The sequence below is a fragment of the Mus caroli genome, unplaced genomic scaffold (genome assembly GCF_978045245.1).
Source record: "Mus caroli unplaced genomic scaffold, Mus_caroli_1 scaffold_7, whole genome shotgun sequence".
Classification (NCBI taxonomy): Eukaryota; Metazoa; Chordata; class Mammalia; order Rodentia; family Muridae; genus Mus; species Mus caroli.
In genome coordinates, this window is record NW_028227262.1 from 3,002,937 (window position 1) to 3,020,004 (window position 17,068).

The following is a 17,068-nucleotide window of genomic DNA, read 5'->3' on the forward strand; positions in this document are numbered from 1 at the left end:
CATAAACATGCATGCAAGCAAAACACCCATATACATAAAATAAAATAAATACATCTAAAAGAAGACGCTGTATCATATCCTCCATGCAAGGCAATAGAATATATGAGTGCACAAAACTCAGAGCTGAGCACTGGGCATGTGACTGTTTGCTGCCCATTTCCCCACCACATATGATACACATATATGTGTAGTGAGGGAGCTAGGATGGGGCTGGTGTATTTATAAAACATAACATTTGAGAAACTAATGAGTACCAAGGAGAAAGACAGAGCAGGAAGGGGGGCCAGTCTGAGAAAAGTCTGAGGTGAGAGAGTTGGTGAAGGCCTTGCAGGCAGGAGCCATGTGCACATCTGGGTACGTGCCAGGCAGAAGGGACAGCCATTCTAAGCCATCCTGTTTCTGGGCGACTGCCTTGAGGTCTGAGGCAGAGCAGTGAGAACAGGAACAGTTATTCTGTTAGAATTTTACAGAAAAGAGAACAGAAGGCGTGAGAACAGGGGCGCAGCCTCGTGGCTCCAGGCCAGCTTTGTAGGTCAGAGTAGGCTCTAGCTCTAGCTTCTCTTCTGGAGGACATAGAAAGCACTGGAAGGTTTTGACCAAAGGGCACCCTGATCCATCTTAGATTCTGACGGGATCACGAGACTTCTTGAAGTGATATAGGTGAGAGATGCTGTGATGTAGAAGGATGTCAGTGGAGAGGTCATGAGACCTGTGTGTGTGTGAATGTGTGCACACGCGTGTCCACATGCTCACACGTACACCCTGATTCATACTTATTTTGAAATAATTTTACAGAAAAGATGCAAAACTAAAATGAAGAAGTTGCACACACTGTGCCTTAGTCTCTCAGTGTTAGTTGCTGTGCAGTGCTGTTTACTTTTCTCCTTCTTTGCTGTGTCTGCACACACTCCTCTCTGTTTCTGTCACCTGAGGGTAAGTTACACACACACATACATGGGTGGGACCATTCCCTGGACAGGGAACCTGGACTCTGTAAAGCAGAGAGAGTGAGCTGAGCTAGCTAAGTATTTGTGAAGCCTTTGCTTCTTCACTATGCATGTAGTGTGGACCAGTTCTCCTTGCTACTGGGATTTCCCCACAATGGTGGAGTTCACCTTTGAACTGTGAGTCAGAATAAATGCTTTTTCTCTTAAGTTGCATTTTTCAGGGTTAAGTTGCTTTTGTCCCAGCAACAGGAAAAGAAACCAAGACAAGTTGTTAGCTTAAGCCACTATAGGAGAGCTGCTGTTCACTAGCGGGAAGGGCCATGGCAGTCTGAGAGCCCCATGGAGCGTTCTCATTGAGATTTCAGTCCGTAGTTGATTGGATGTGTCAGCTAATGTAGGGGAGGACTAGGACCGGAGAATGTCACCCAAGATGCACATCCACAGCGGAGATGGCTTCCCGCTTGGCATGAGAACATGAAAAAGGGAATTAGTTCTAAGAACAAGCCCTGAAAGATCCTGCTACCGTGGCTGAGAGAGCAGGATTGATGGGAGAGGAGGGAGAAAGACATGTCTCATGAAGGTAGTGTAAGAAAGCATTTCAAAGGGAACGTGTCATCTGGATAAAGCCGAGGAAGAGTAAGCTCTGTTGAAAAGTGACCACCGGCTTCGAAGCACGGAGCTCATGGGTGCCAGTGAGGGCACACAGGACAGGATGTGGAGAAAGTTCAGGAGCTCTTACAAGGAGCTACCTTCTAAAGAAGCATCCGTTGGTTGTGGGGGAGCCAGCGGCTACATAGAAAGTTTGGGGCCAGCCTGGGCTACATGAGACCATGTCTCAACACTTTCCTTCCTCAGTAATTTATTCTGTAGTGCTGAGGGTTAAGGTAAGGCCCTGTGCATGCTGGGAAAGCACCACACGACAGCTGTGCCGATGAGAGGTACATCCTGTCTCCTGTGACTCATGGTAAAGTCATGAGGAGCGCTGTGAAAAGACAGGGCTCTTACAGTTAGGACGTCAGGATGCCGCCATAGTGAGAATTTGCAGTGGGGAAGAGAGGGCTCAGCTCTAAAGACAGTCCATGTAGCCAGGAGGCTTTGCTTACCCTGCTTTGTGCTCCCACAGATCATACAGGTGCGCCCACCCGTGGATCCTCGAATGAAAGACACACACACACACACACACATACACACACACACATACACACACACACACACACACACAAGCTTATTTTAAAATTCCTTGGCTACCTCAAAGGCTGGGCACTCCTAAATTTCCCCTGCTACCCCAGGCCCAATTGAAGAAGTAGCCAGGGGCACTCACCTGAAATCTCACATGGTTGGTTGGCTTTATTTCCCTGCCACTCCTGTGTCCCGTCCTTCCACCCCAAGTCATGGCAATTCGTCCTGCCCGCACAACTCTTAAGTGTCTTGCCCGGTGCCCAGTCATTGGCCATTGGCATCTTTATTGATCGATCAAAAACCAATTGGGGACAAGGGCCTTCAGCATCTGGACACGTACACAGATTCCTGATTGAACCAATCTCCAACAAGTATAGGCAGCTGGGAGGCAAGTCACCAAAAGTCAGCGTCTGGGGTGTGGCGTTTGTAACGATTGCAGTGTCAGGATTCTTGCTGAAGAGAGACCAGTTTGATGAGATGTCACTTTGAGGGTGGGCAGAGGATGAGGGACCCTGTCAGATATTTGGTGCCATCAGATAGTGGTGGCCAGCGGAGGGAGGGAAGGCAATTCTAGTTTATTGGAGTCATCAGATTTTTTTGAAACTAAACTTAGCAAGGATATGACACAGGGTCCAAGAGAAGGTTCCAGAACCCGAGTAGTGTGTGTTCACACAAATACTCCCACCTGACTCAAACACAGCTACCCATGCTCAAGTCATGCCAAGCCAAGTCAAGTCTGTCCTGCTTCCCACCATGATATGATGGTCATGAAATTACCTCTGAAACTGTAAGAAAGCCCCCAGTTAAATGCTTTATTTTATACATTGCTTGGTCATGATGCCTTCTCATGGGAATAGAAAAGTGTTCTAAGACGGTGTTCATGTGTGCATACATGTGTGTGCATGCAGAGGCCAGAGGTTGATGTTGGACATCTTTGTCCTTCACATCCTTTTTTGAGGCAGTCTCTCACTGTACCTGGAGGTCTCTAGTTTGGCTGGACCAGCTGGCCAGCACGCCTCAGGGCTCTCCCTTCCATACCGCTGCCCCAGCACTGGGAGGCGTTCACTGTCACACCCAACTTTTCACGAGGATGTGGATCTCAGGCTTGGAAGGCATTTTACAACTAAGCTATCTTCCCAGACCCCAGGTTTCGTATTTGAAAGCAAGCAAGGTGGAACAGTTCACCAGCCCTGTGTTTTGGGTGACGGTCACCCACCATCGGAAGCAGAATGTACACTTTTATCTTTTGCTCCGTAGTTCTGTGAGATCAGAAGAGTTAGATCTGTGGACCGACCGTGCTTCACAGACCCTGGTCTGCACTTCTCATTTGTTGTTTAAGTGCATGTCCCGTGCTTTCACGTAAGCGCCTGGTGCACCTGCTCCATCTTGTAAGTTTTCAGAGTCAGGTCTGTTCTCACTCAAGGATAATTTCCTTAGGTTCATTTTTTGAGGGTTTCCAAGGAAGGTGAATTTTGTGAGCAGGGTTTCCTCTTGATAAGGGGTATTTTTTTTTTTTTTTTTGGAAACAATGACTGATTAATTTACGTTTATTTTGTGCACATGGATGTTTTGTCTCTGTGTGCCCTGTGTAGTCTGTGAGTGCAGTGCAGGCAGAGGCCAGAAGAGGGCGTTGTATCCTATGGAGCTGGAGTTACAGATGGTTGGGTGCTGGGACTCGGATCTTTGTCCTCTATAAAAGCAACAGTGCTCTTATCCACTGAGCTGTATCTCCAGCCCCCATTGTTCAGTTTTAGGGAGACAGGGCTCACTCTTTATCTTAGGCTGACTTGGAAGTGACCATGTAGCCCAGTTGGCCTTGCCTGTGAAGTGCTTTTCCTACCTCAGCCTTCCTGGGCTAGGCTTGAAGGCATGCATCACCCCTGTGTGCTGAGTCGGGTTGCAGATGAGGGCTCATGAGTTTCTGTTAACCGGGGCGCCCACTTTTTCTCTTTGCACTTTATTTGCTGAAGAAACGATGAGTAGTTTTAGGTAACGTGCTCTGTTATATCGTTCCTAAAGGAACATCATAAGTAGCCTGGAGTGCCTTTGTCAGGAGCGTGCGTTGTCTGGTTCTCCTTGTTATAAAAGCAGCCGTTGCGGTAGCTGCCTGCATAGATTCATTCATCAGGGAACAAGGATATTTTTAGGAGCCATGATCATGTGATTCTTAAGCCACTATACCTTCCAGTCTTCCCTGCGTTGCTTATTAATTAACACAGATGCACTTGTCCACTAATATTTATTTATTTGTTTGTTTGTTTGTTTTAAGGAAGAGTATCTACGAAAGTGTTCTCCACTTTGTTTGCCCTGCTTGGGCTCTTCATTTGTTTCTTTGGACACAGATTCTGGAAAACAGGTACCTTTTCCCACCCAGCCCTCATTCTGCACCTTGTGAATGTGTCCCCTGCTCCCTGGGCTTGTGAGGGTGTCTCCACTGTTCACAGATTTCTGTGGGCAAGTCTGTGTAGCTGCTGTACGTTTTTAATTTTCCCAATTTCAACAGTGTGGTGCAGCTTCCTCTTTCGAGGGGATGTAAGTTGGGTTGTATCGCCCTGACGGCTTGCAAACTGGGGCTGGCTGAGATTAGGGATGAAAGAGACTGGAAAACCCCCTGAGTTTGGAGGCAGCAGTAGGTTTGAATTTTAAGAAATCAGGCTATGGCCGTGGTGAAGAGTGACCCGGGATCTGTTCAGTGCTGAGCATTTCAACTTCAGGATGGAGCAGGTGCCACAGGGCAGCAAGTGGGACTTCAGTGACACCCGCACTGCCCTTTAGGTAATGTTTTCATAGACAGAACATGCACATTGAGTCAGAGGTTGTGAGGCTGAGCTCTGAGGCCAGCAACTGTAATCCCTGGCAGCGCTGCCTGAGAGCCTGTTCTGACAGAGTTGATATCACAGTCTTCTTCCTTTCATTTTGACATGATCTGTTTTCTTGATTAGGTGATAAGAAAAAAATCACAGGGAAGTCCATGCCCAGGGCGCAGTGACTACAGACTGAGAATATCATTGCCATCCTGGGGAAAGTCCCCAAACCTGCTGTGTTGAGATACAGTGTTCAGTAACAGCTGGAGAGAATTTGAGAAGACCCACAGAGCTGTGTCCTTCTCATCACAGTCAGATTTATCCTGATTAATCTAGATAGTCTTGATTAATCTTGGGCAGTGGTGGTGCACAGGTTTAATCCCAGCACTCAGGAGGCAGAGGCAGGCGGATTTCTGAGTTTGAGGCCAGCTTGGTCTACAGAGTGAGTTCCAGGACAGCTAGGACTATCACAAGGAAAACCCGTCTCGAATCCCATCCCACCTCAACTCCCCCGAAAAGAGAAGATTAGATTTACTTGTGGGAAACGAGTTATCTGTATGCCCAGACTATATGGACGTCAGTGGATGAAGATAATATATGAAAGTCACATTTTACTTTCTCCTTATTTTTTGTTTGCTTTTGTTTATGTAATATTTAGTGTGTCCTTTCAGATTAGACACAAGTGTTTTCAGTAGAAAACCCAGGCTCCAGGATATAGCTAAGGCTAGAGTATTTGGTGAATGTGTGCAAAAGGAGGGCTGGGGAGATGGCTGAGTGGAGGGCCCAAGTTCAAACCGCAGGACCCATTGAGATCTGGGCGTGGTAGTGCGTGTCAGTGAGGCAAGGTGGGATGTAGAGAAAGGAGAGCCCCAGAGGCTCTGGAGCCAGCAAATGGGTAGGCAAAGGAGCAGCAGGACAAGAGATCCACCTCAAGGGTGTCTCGGGTGTGAAAGGTGATGGCTGGGATTGTTTCTGGCTTCACAAACACACGCACACACAAACACATTGAAAAAAAAACAGTGGCATGTTGTGGTAGCACATGCCTGTAATTCCAGATTTTGGAAAGCTGAGGCAGAAGTCCATGAGTCCATGAGTCTGAGGCTAGCCTGGGCTACATAAAGGAGCCCCCAAAGAAGAGGAGGGAGAAGAGGGGGAGAGGGGAGAAGAAAAAGAAGGAGGAGGAGGAAGAAGAGAAGAGGAGAGACATGTAGTAAATGAACTGAGGCGAGCAAATAACCGTTTAATTATGCAATAGGCTCAATACAGGCACACACAGCCAGTATCTAATGCTGCAGCCTAGTACATTCATTATCCTCTGACTTCTAAGTTTCCCTGCCCTTTAGATAACCACTCCATCTGTGACTGGGCGTGGCGATTGAGGAGTAGATGCTCCAGCACACACTTGTAAATTAGATGCCTCCATTGGCTCCCTGACAGAGGTTTTCATTCGCTGCTCATTTTCTGATGGTTCATTTCCTCCTAGATTTATTCTTCATTGGCTTCATCTTCCTGGGGTTCTTCTTCTACATCCTGATCACCAGACTGACACCCCTTCAGTACGATGGTGAGTATAGATGACAGCTTAGCTGGGGTTCAGACAGGAAGCTGCTGGGTCCCCACCCATCATGCCTTCCGCTGTTTAGCCTGTGCTGGGGGTCATCACGCATCAAGTGTGCAGAGATGGGCAACCCGTGCCTGCAACCTGCTCCACCTCCTCATCTCGGCTTTCTCTTCTGAGTACAACAGAGGTCAGGCCAGGGCACATGCCTGTAAAACCAGCTCTCAGGAAGTTGAGGCAGGAGGATTATATGTTTGAGAGCAGCCTGTGCTACATTGTCAAACCTTGTCTCAAGAAACAAAACCAGAGGCAGGAGCCCAGAGTGGCTCCGCAGTTAGACATAGAGACAGATAGCCCTGGGTAAGTGAATATCTGCTACTCCAGTATGGGTGAGGCAGAGGCAGAGGAGGCAGAGGAGGCAGAGGAGGCAGAGGCAGAGAGGCAGAGAGGCAGAGAGAGAGGCAGAGAGAGAGGCAGAGAGAGAGGCAGAGAGGCAGAGAGAGAGGCAGAGGGGCAGAGGCAGAGGGGCAGAGGCAGAGGGGCAGGGGCAGAGGGGCAGGGGCAGAGGGGCAGAGGAGGCAGAGAGGCACAGGCAGAGAGGCAGAGAGGCAGAGAGAGAGGCAGAGAGGCAGAGGGGCAGAGAGGCAGAGAGGCAGAGAGAGAGGCAGAGAGGTAGAGAGAGAGGCAGAGAGGCAGAGAGGCAGAGAGAGAGGCAGAGAGAGAGGCAGAGAGGTAGAGAGAGAGGCAGAGAGGCAGAGAGGCAGAGAGGCAGAGGCAGAGAGGCAGAGAGGCAGAGGCAGAGAGAGAGGCAGAGAGGTAGAGAGAGAGGCAGAGGCAGAGGGGCAGAGGCAGAGAGGCAGAGAGAGAGGCAGAGAGGCAGAGAGGCAGAGGCAGAGAGGCAGAGAGGTAGAGGCAGAAGGAGGGGCAGAGGGGCAGAGGCAGAGAGGCAGAGAGGCAGAGAGAGAGGCAGAGAGGCAGAGAGAGAGGCAGAGGGGCAGAGGCAGAGAGGCAGAGAGGCAGAGGCAGAGAGAGAGGCAGAGGCAGAAGGAGGGGCATCCTGAGTTTAAGGCCAGCATGGGCTACAGAGTAAGACAATGCCTCAAAATAGCACACAGTGTCCCCAGGAGGGAAGGAACCTCAAACATTCTCCTTTTCCCAGCTTCATTTATTTCTTGAGGCAGGGGTTCATATAACTCAGGCTGGCCAGGAACTTGCTCTGTGGACAGGGAGACCTTGAACCTTTTGTCCTTCCTGATGAATGTAGATGGAACCCAGAGCCTATGTTAGGTGGACACTCTACCAGCTGAGACACACCTCAGCCCCGACACATTTAACAGATCAGCTGTCACCTTTGCTTTCGTGGTCCTGCCTTACTGACAAAGTTGTCCTGTCCCCAGCCCTAGGGTGACTACCTTAAGACTGCCTTATGCCGAAGCTCAGGTTGAAGCCTGCCGATTCATCTCTGTGTTTTCTCCCTTGTGCAGTTCGCCTGGCTCTCACCGCTGTAGCTGGCAGCTTCGGTGGCCTCCTCCTGGTGGCCTCATGGTGGCGATTTGGGATCCTCACACTCTGCATGCTGTGCGTGGGACTCGTGCTGGGCTTCCTCGTGTCTTCTGGGACTTTCTTCATGCCTCTGGGTAGGAGATGCTGACTCTCAGGCTGTGTGGGGTTTTACTGGGGCTTTGGAACTGTCAGGAATCTGGATCCTGGAGTGTGTTGCTTATCTCTGTCTTCTGAAGAGTCAAGGCACTTGCAGAGATATCTGGCTTGACACCAAGGGAAGGGCCAGCTGAGAGCCCCCTCCTTGGGGACCTTAGAGTGTCCTCAGGGACAGCTCTCTGTGGGCGTCCCTTACAGCTAAGGTAGGTGTTGAGGCTCATAGGGAAGGACGGAGGCTTTATTTTTATTTTTAAATTTTACTTTAAATTTTGTGTATTTTGACACAAGGTCTCAGTCCAGGCTGGTTTCAACACACAGTAATCCTTTTGTTTCAATTTTCTGAGTACTGGGATTACAGCTGTGAGCCACTGTGCCTAGTTACTTTGTAAACATTTTAAACCTCACTCCCAGTATGTCTCGTGGATGAACCAGGGGCCGTTCTGGTGGGCACCATGCTTGGGAACCTGGTGCTGTTTCTGGCCTTCTCTTGACCTGCCTCTGTCCCATCCTTTGCCATCACCCACTCCGGGGGGGGGGGGGGGGGTCTCAAGCAGCCTGTGGACTCTGAGGCTGGTTCTGCAGGGTTCTAAGGTGAAGTTTTTGTGTTAAGGTATTTATTTCCGTCAGTCACAAAAATCTGGAGAGATGGCTCGGCCGTTAATAGCACTGGCTGCTTTTGCAGAGGATCCAGGTTTGTTTTCCAGCACCCATGTGGTGGCTCACAACTGTAAGTCCAGTTCCAGGGATCTGGCACCTTCTTGAGACCTCAGTGGGTATCAGGTTTGCACTTGGTGGATACATTTATCCGAACACTCATACACATAAATTAAATGAATCTATGAGAAGTAAAAACAGCTCATTAGCCTGTTTGAGGTTAACAAGTCGTTAGGCTTCGCATGCTGAGGCTTCTCAACACCACAGCTCCCTTTTTCATTTCTAACTTTTATTTACTAACTTTTGCTTCTTTTTTTTTTTTCTTTGGAGACAGGGTCTCATTATGTGGTTCTGGCTAGCTTGGAACTTTTGTGTAGACCAAGCTGGCCTCAAATTCAGAGATTCTCCTGAGTCTACCTCCTCAGTGCAGAAGCATTCCTCTTGAGACGCCCATGTGTCTGGGAGTGCAGGTGTCTGTACCTCTTCAGACGCCCAAGGGTCTGGGAGTGCAGGTGTCATGACCGCATGCAGCTCTGGGTCACCCAGGTGTGTAGTAGCAGAAAGCGTCTGAAGAGCATAAGTGTCCTACGCTGGTCTGTCCTGGAGTTAGTTCTTCATGAGAGGAAGTGGGCTAATGGTTCAAATCTATTCATACTGAGTTCACTGCTTAACTTGGAATATCGTCTGTGGGAATCTCCTCATTACAGAAGATTACGAAAGCTTAGAGTTAGAGGGGCCGTGAGCCTCCACACAGTATAATTATATAACAGTATAATAATAAGTCTTGCCACACTAGAGATAGGAATCAGACCAGAGTCTCACAGTGGATGAACAGGAGAGCAAGGCAGCCTCTTCAGGTCACCCTCTAGACCCCTCACACCTTCTAGGACATGCCCTTAAAAGGGATAATGTTGGGCTGGAGAGATGGCTCAGTGTTTAAGAGCACTGACTGTTCTTCTAGAGGCCCTGAGTTCAATTCCCAGCAACCACATGGTGCCTTGCAACCATCTGCAATGGTTAAAGAAGACAACCAACCAAACAAAAAAGGGATTATGTTAGCTGGGCATGGTTGCACACACTTTTAATCCTAGCAGAGGCAGGGCTTCCTGATGTAAAGACAGAGGCCAGCTTGATCTATCTACAGGACAGCCAAAGCTACACAGAGAAACCCTGTCTCAGATAAACACACGCAGGGTGGTATGGATTATACTGACCATTAAATGCAAACCAGAGTGTGGGTCTGGCTGCCAGCATATTGCCTGGCTGTCATTTTAAGCCTTGTGAGTGTCTTCGTCCATACTCAAGACAGTGAAATTTAACCTGTGAGCGTCTTGTATATTTTTGATTGCTCTGCTTTTCCAGGAAACCTAAATGTTTTTCATGATGATGGAGTGTTCTGGGTGACGTTCTCCTGCATAGCGCTGCTTGTTCCAGTCATCTTCATGAGCTGCCTAAGAATCGTAAGTGTGCCAGCGCAGTCCGATGACCCATCCTGCCAACCTTCAGGGGTCCCCATGGAGTGCTGTGTGTTTCCTTCATTAGGGAGGGCTCTGTGGTTATCTGTGCTGAGGAAGTTCTTTGATTACCAAGTGTCTGTCTCAGGGCAGGCCATCTTTCCCCACAGATGAAAGCAAGCAAGTTGTACTGTGAAAGTGCACACACACAGAGCACACACACACAGCACACGCAGCACTGTTTCTGGTGGCCTGGGGTGAGCTCTCCTCCCCTGATTTTGGACCTGATTAACTTAGACTGATCAACTTAAACAAAGAAAGGGGAGCTGGCAGGCCTGTAGCTTCAGGTAAGCATGTTCTGAGCCAGCCTTTAACATATCTGATCATCCTGGACTGGTCACCCAGAAAGAGGTCCTGTCAGGGAGAAAAAACCTATGGCCTTTGTCTCCTGTCAAGAGGATGAAGAATCAGGAAGTATGCTATCTTTATTATCTGTCTGTGGCCCCTTTCCCGATTGCTCTGCCCAGGGATCTGAAGAGCCCCCAGTCCCTCAGAGTCAGTACCTGTGAGAGCAGAGCAAACTACCTCCGTCTACTGCAGCAACTCAAAGGGCATTTAGTTTTAGCTGCCGCTGCAGAATGGCTCCTTTGATTAGATTTTACGGTGCAAGTTTTCGTCTCCTTCCCCTTTCTTCTTCTGGGAAGATTATTTTCTACAGTTTAGTTGTGCGTCACTCATTAACAGGGCTGCATTCTAAGAAGACACACACCCTTAGGCAGTTTTCCCATGGTTCAGGCATCAGAATGAACTCTAGGGACCTGCAGGGCCACAGTCACCACAGAGGATCTTATGGGATGGTGTCACTGGCCATATTGTTGCACAGTAGTTTGAGTGTTTTGCCTGCATGTAAATATGTGTGCCTGGTGCATGCCTGGTACCCATAGAGGCCAGAAGAGGGTGTCCCATCCCTTATGAACTATGGTTAAGGATGGATGTGAACTTCCATGTGAGTGCTGGCTCCCCTGCAAGAGCAGCAGGTAGTCTCAACCACTGAGCAACCCTATTTGATAGCCTAATTTAAACAGTGTGCTAAGAACCTACTATGGGGGAGGGGAGGACAGGAACGAATATGATAAAAACACACTGTATGAAACTCACAGAATAAAAAAGCAGACCCACTGTGGGCAAGGAAGGTTGTTTTTTACCATAGCCCTTGTCAGTGCTAAGACAGCACGAAGCCACCGAGAGAGCTGGAGGCTGCTCTCATTCCATGGGTGACACCTGTCTCCTCTGCTCTCCCGCAGCTGAACATCCTGGCTTGTGGAGTCGTGGGCTCCTACTCCGTGGTGTTGGCTGTTAACAGTTACATGTTCACAAGCCTCTCCTACATCACCCTGAACGTCCTCAGGAGAGCTCTCAACACAGATTTCCGAGGGGCTTTCATTAGAGTGCCTTTCCAGACCAACGGTAAGACACTGGACTGATGGCTAAATAGGCGTGCTGACTAACCCACCCACCCTAACAGGAGCACATAAGCATCACCTGGGGCTGAAATGTCTAAGGTAGTGGCTACTCATCCTTCCAAACATCTGAGTGAACTTTGCTAGCTGGGCTTGCTTACCTGTCCATTCTCAGATAGGGACCCTGTTTGGCATCTATCGGGCGTCCCTTTGTTTCTTCACTTCAATGAACAAGATGTGGTTTGTTTTCAATTAGTGATCAAATCATTACCTTAATTAGAAGATTCTGCTCATTATTGAGTTTCTATTTTAATTTGTCTTGGAGACAGGTTCTCTGTAGCCTAGGCTAGCCTCAAATTAACACTGATCCTCCTGTCTCTACCTTCCCTGAGATGTTGAGTGTGGACCCCAACATGTGGCTTGTGTTAACTCTTTAAAGGAAACAAAGAACACACTACATATTTTTTTTAAATATTTATTTATTTATTATATGTAAGTACACTGTAGCTGTCTTCAGACACACCAGAAGAGGGCATCAGATTTCATTACGGATGGTTGTGAGCCACCATGTGGTTGCTGGGATTTGAACTCAGGACCTTTGGAAGAGCAGTCGGCGCTCTTAACCGCTGAGCCATCTCACCAGCCCCACACTACATATTTACAGAGTTTTCAAACTGTGTTGATTTCAGACAAGTTTAAAGACATAGGGTAGAGAAGCATGTCTCAGAATTGGGACGTAGCAACAGTACAACTGTGACTTTAAGATTTTTTTTAAGGCAAATCTTTGCCTCTACTTAGAGACAATAATCAAGATCTTCCTCTTGGGATGAGAGGTCAGACGTGGAGACCTTGCGTTCAGAGATTTTTCTCCCTGGGGGTGTGGGGTCTAGGCAGTGTCTACCCCTGACCTTATAAGGTCTCAACCTAAGGTTGGTTCTACCAGAGTTCCCTGTGAGAGCAGTGAGTTTACTGGGCTTAATTAGAGTCTAGGGAAGAGGTTGTCTTTAAGAGCTTGGGTGAGCCCAAGGCAGCCACACTGGAAAGTCTGCACACAGTCCAGGCAATGGCATTCCCAGAGCCATGTCTTTGTTGGATGTTTGGTGGAATCTGGGGTGTCATCTCACATTGTGTTGAGTCCCATCCATGTAAGCAGCCAGGCCCCCTGGGAGTATGTAGAGAGTAGCTAGGGCAGCCATGTCTGCAGGTATTGCACATGGAAGCTCCAGAGCCAGCTTTCACTCCCTACTTCAACTTTCTGGATGCCTGTAGTAGAAGAAGCTACTGTCGTGTCTCCTCGTGCCTTGGCTTGTAAGTGAGGAGATACATTTGGACATATGTGCAAAATTGAAAGGAAGACATGCATTTAGCACGTGAAGGGGAAGCGCTGGTGCACACTAAATGTTAAACAGTTCAGAACCAGGTGTGTTCCTACACAGCTTTACTTCTGGCACTCAGGAAACTGAAGCAGGAGGACGGCCACAGATTTGAGGCCAGCAAGGGCTCATAGTTCCAGGTCAGGACTGACTATGGAATTAAGACCACCATCTTGAAAAATTAAAAAAAAATAAAAGAATAAAAGGGTGTGAGGGAGGAAAGAGAGAAAAGGAACAAGGAAAAAGAAAGAAAAAGAGAAGTTGGGGCTGGGGTGGGTGGCTCAGTGGGTAAGGTGCTTGCTCTGCGTTGTGAGGACCCAGGTTCAGATCCCTCTGTAAAAAGCCGGGCGTGAGCCGGGAGTGGTGGCGCACGCCTTTAATCCCAGCACTTGGGAGGCAGAGGCAGGTGGATTTCTGAGTTTGAGGCCAGTAACCAACTACAGTTAGCAGGGCTTGCTGGCCAGCTGCTCTGGCTCGTCAGGTTCAATGGGATAGGCACCTGTCCAAACAGTAAGATGAAGAACAACAGAGGAGCAATAGGAGAAGACACCTGCCGCCCACACTGGCCTCCACACACATGCATCTGCACACACCACACAAAAATTGTTGACTTGATGGTGCATGTCTATAATCTTGGTATTCAAGAGGAGAAGGCAGGAGGATTGCCATAAGTTTAGGGCTAATCTGGGCTATATCTTGAAACATATACTGAAAAGCAAAACCAACCCACAACACAGAATCCCCTGAGTACAAAGGATACTTCTCTCCTTTAGACTACATCATCCTGGCCATGTGGGGGATGCTGGCTGTCAGTGGAATTACACTTCAGATTCGAAGAGAAAGGGGACAGCCGCCTTTCCCTCCCCATCCCTACAAGGTATGGAAGCAAGAGAGAGAACGCAGAGTGACCAACATTCTGGACCCCAGCCATCACATCCCTCCCCTGAGGGAGAGGCTTTATGGTCGGGTCGCTCGGATCAAAGAGCTCTTCCAGAAGGAACAGCCGGCTGGAGAGAGGACACCGCTGCTTCTGTAGAAGGCTGAGGGTCAGTGTGCTTGCCCTGGAGTTCTCGTCTAGACTGCCCAGTTGTCCCAGGTCCATGCAGGGTCAGCCAGGATGGGTGACAGGGTGACGCCCCTGTGGATGTACAGCAGTGGAGTTAGAGGATTCTAAGTGATATGGTGAGAAAAGTCTCCAAAAAGTTGGCTGTAGATGTTTTTCCTCATTTTCCAGTCTTGAGAAGTTATCTTTTGGTTTATAAATAGATGATTGATGTCTTTTATAAAATACACCAAAAAATAAAAATGTCTCCTTGAAGCCCTGGTGTTTTGTTCTTGTAGCTTCTTGGACAGTTATGACTCAGTCTGAACCTGTGGAGGGGGAGGCAGGCAGTGGGTATTTATTCGCTTTGTGTGTAGAAGTTTAGGGATTTGATTTGGGCCCTTGAATGTCAAGACTAAGGGAAAAGTAACCCACTTTTCCTTAAAAGCAGTCTGATTATATTTGGCTGCATCTTATAATAAAATCAGGAACCCTTTTCATTTATTTTCAATATTCAAACGATTTATTTTAAAAACTGGCAAATTATCCTAACATGTAACAATGTAGATTTCCTGTTGTTTTGCCAGTTAGTGCTTTAAGTGGTAAATTAAATAACTAAATTTTTCTGTAATCTAAAATAGCTCAGTTTATTAAAGATAATATAACTTTTATATGAATAAGTTATTTATAGCCCATTTTGTGTTGGGGCCATTTAGAGCAGTGTTGGCTGCTGACCCTTCTTTCTTAGGTTGCATTAGATGGTGTATTTTGTCAGAGAGAAGTCAATGAGACCTTCCTAGCACCTGTGAAGTTGTGCTAATGATTGCTCTGTATAATCAAAGCCCCTGTGCTCTGAAGCTCAGAGGGATTGATCCCTTAGCCACCACCATGGGTTCTGTAAGGAAGGACATGCTCTTGACTCCTCTCAACGGTAGGGCTGAGAACTGGCTTCCCTGATGTGTGTGGCCTACAGTGCGCTGGTGTGTCAGTGCGCTGGTGTGTCAGTGCGCTGGTGTGTCAGTGCGCTGGTGTGTCAGTGCACTGGTGTGTCAGTCAGTGGTGTGCTTCTTAGTCTCTTCACAGCAATGACTATAGCCTTGACATTTCAGGGAGTGGGTGGAGTCTTCATTTGTGGCTTTGAAAAAAGGTTCTGAAGTTAAAACATAATGAAAAATTATAAAATGAACCCCTTTTGGTTTATTTCTGAAAATCCTATTCTGTTATTATCTAGCTTCAGCAATATATATATATATGTATATTTTAATTGCTATAGGGTTTCTGGCTTCTGTCACATGCTTGTATTTTAGTTGTGCAGATTGTTGGAGAACTATTCTCTGTACTGTCGGAACACACTGCTAGTCAGAGCTAAAAAAGGCAGAATATGCTTTCTTGGAGGGAAATACAAAATATTTGTAAATTTTCATAATTTTTAATACCATTTGTATAATTTTTGTAATAAATACCTACTTTGAAAAAATGCTTAATGTCCTCCTTATTAGGATGTCTCCAGGAGTTTATACCAGTCTTGTATGTACTTATATAAATTTAATCTGGAAAATACAGTTGTTTTAAAAACTTCACTTAAGGATAACAGGAAGTGAAGGGAATCCAGGGTGATTATGTTATGGTTTATGTAGATTTAAATGTATTTACTCATTTTTTTTTCTTTTTTCATTATTTATTGACTTTACATCCCAATATCAGCCCCCCTCCCTCCCATCCCCCTCCCACAGCTCCTTCCCCCATCCCCCTATTCTTCTCCTCAGAGGAGGAGGTCCTTTGGCTATCACCCCACCCTGGAACATCAAGTCATTGCAGGACTAGGCGCATCTCATTGAGGCCAGACAAGGTAGCCCAGTTGGGGGAATAGAATCCACAGACAGGCAATAGAGTCAGGGTAAGCCTTCCCCGCTCCACTCTGCTCCACTTGTTGGAGACCAAGCTGCACATCTGCGTGGAGGGCCTAGGTCCAGCCCATGCTTGCTCTTTTGGTGGTGAATCAGTCTCTGGGAGCCCCCAGAGTCCAGGTGTGTTGACTCTGTTGGTCTTCCTGTCGAGTTCCTATCCCCTTTGAGCCCCTCAGTCCCTCAACACTTCCACAAGACTCCCTGTGCTTCATGTAACCATCTAATATTTGGCTGTGGGTCTCTGCATCTCTTTCCATTGGCTTCTGGGTGGGACCTCTCAGAGGACAGTTATGCTAGGCTCCTGTCTGCAAGCATAAACAGAGCATCATTAATAGTGTCAGGGACTGGTTCTTGCCCATGGGATGGGTCTCAAGTTGGGCCAGTCATTGTTGGGCCATTCCCTTAGTCTCTGCTCCATCTTTGTATACATCTTGTAGGCAGGACAAGTTTTGGGCTAAAGTTTTGTGTGTGGGTTGTTGGTAGTCCTGACTGGCTATAGGAGGCAGCCAATTCAGGCTCCATATCCCCCCACCACTATGATTCTCAGCTAGTTAACCCAATAGACTCTCTAGCAGGTCCTGGAGATGCCCTGCCCCTGCTCACTACCAATTTCTGTTCTCTTGTTTGCTCTCCCTACACCTGATTCCTACCCCCTCCCACCCCGTTGCTTCCCCCATCCCCTTACCCACTCAGTTCCCTCCCTCCATCCACCTCCAATATCTAATCTTCCCTAAAACTAAACAGAATTCTCAACAGAGGAACCTTGAATGGCTCAGTAGCACTTAGAGGAACATTCAACATCCTTAGTCATCAGGGAAATGCAAATCAAAATGACTCTGAAATTTTTACTCATCAGAATGGCTAGGATCAAAAACTCGAGTGACAGACCATGCTGACGAGGATGTGGAGCAACACTCCTCCATTGCTGGCTGGAGTGCAAACTTTTACAACCACTCTGGAAATCAGTTTGGTGGTTTCTCAGAAAATTGGAAATAGTTCTACCAGAAGACCGCTATACCCAGCTATACCGC

At 47.7% G+C, this 17,068-nt stretch overlaps 1 protein-coding gene across 1 annotated transcript in view; it reads left to right on the forward strand.

Annotated features, from left to right (window-relative positions):
• Window positions 1–14,406, forward strand: part of Tm7sf3 (transmembrane 7 superfamily member 3) — a 29,254-nt gene extending 14,848 nt beyond the window's left edge. The window contains exons 7-12 of the mRNA XM_021165447.2: window positions 4,396–4,482; window positions 6,414–6,494; window positions 7,973–8,125; window positions 10,164–10,261; window positions 11,560–11,722; window positions 13,862–14,406. Of these exons, the coding sequence (XP_021021106.1) occupies window positions 4,396–4,482; window positions 6,414–6,494; window positions 7,973–8,125; window positions 10,164–10,261; window positions 11,560–11,722; window positions 13,862–14,124 (845 nt within the window). The 3' untranslated portion in view covers window positions 14,125–14,406. The remainder of the gene's footprint in view (window positions 1–4,395; window positions 4,483–6,413; window positions 6,495–7,972; window positions 8,126–10,163; window positions 10,262–11,559; window positions 11,723–13,861) is intronic.
• The last annotated feature ends 2,662 nt before the right edge of the window (window positions 14,407–17,068 follow it).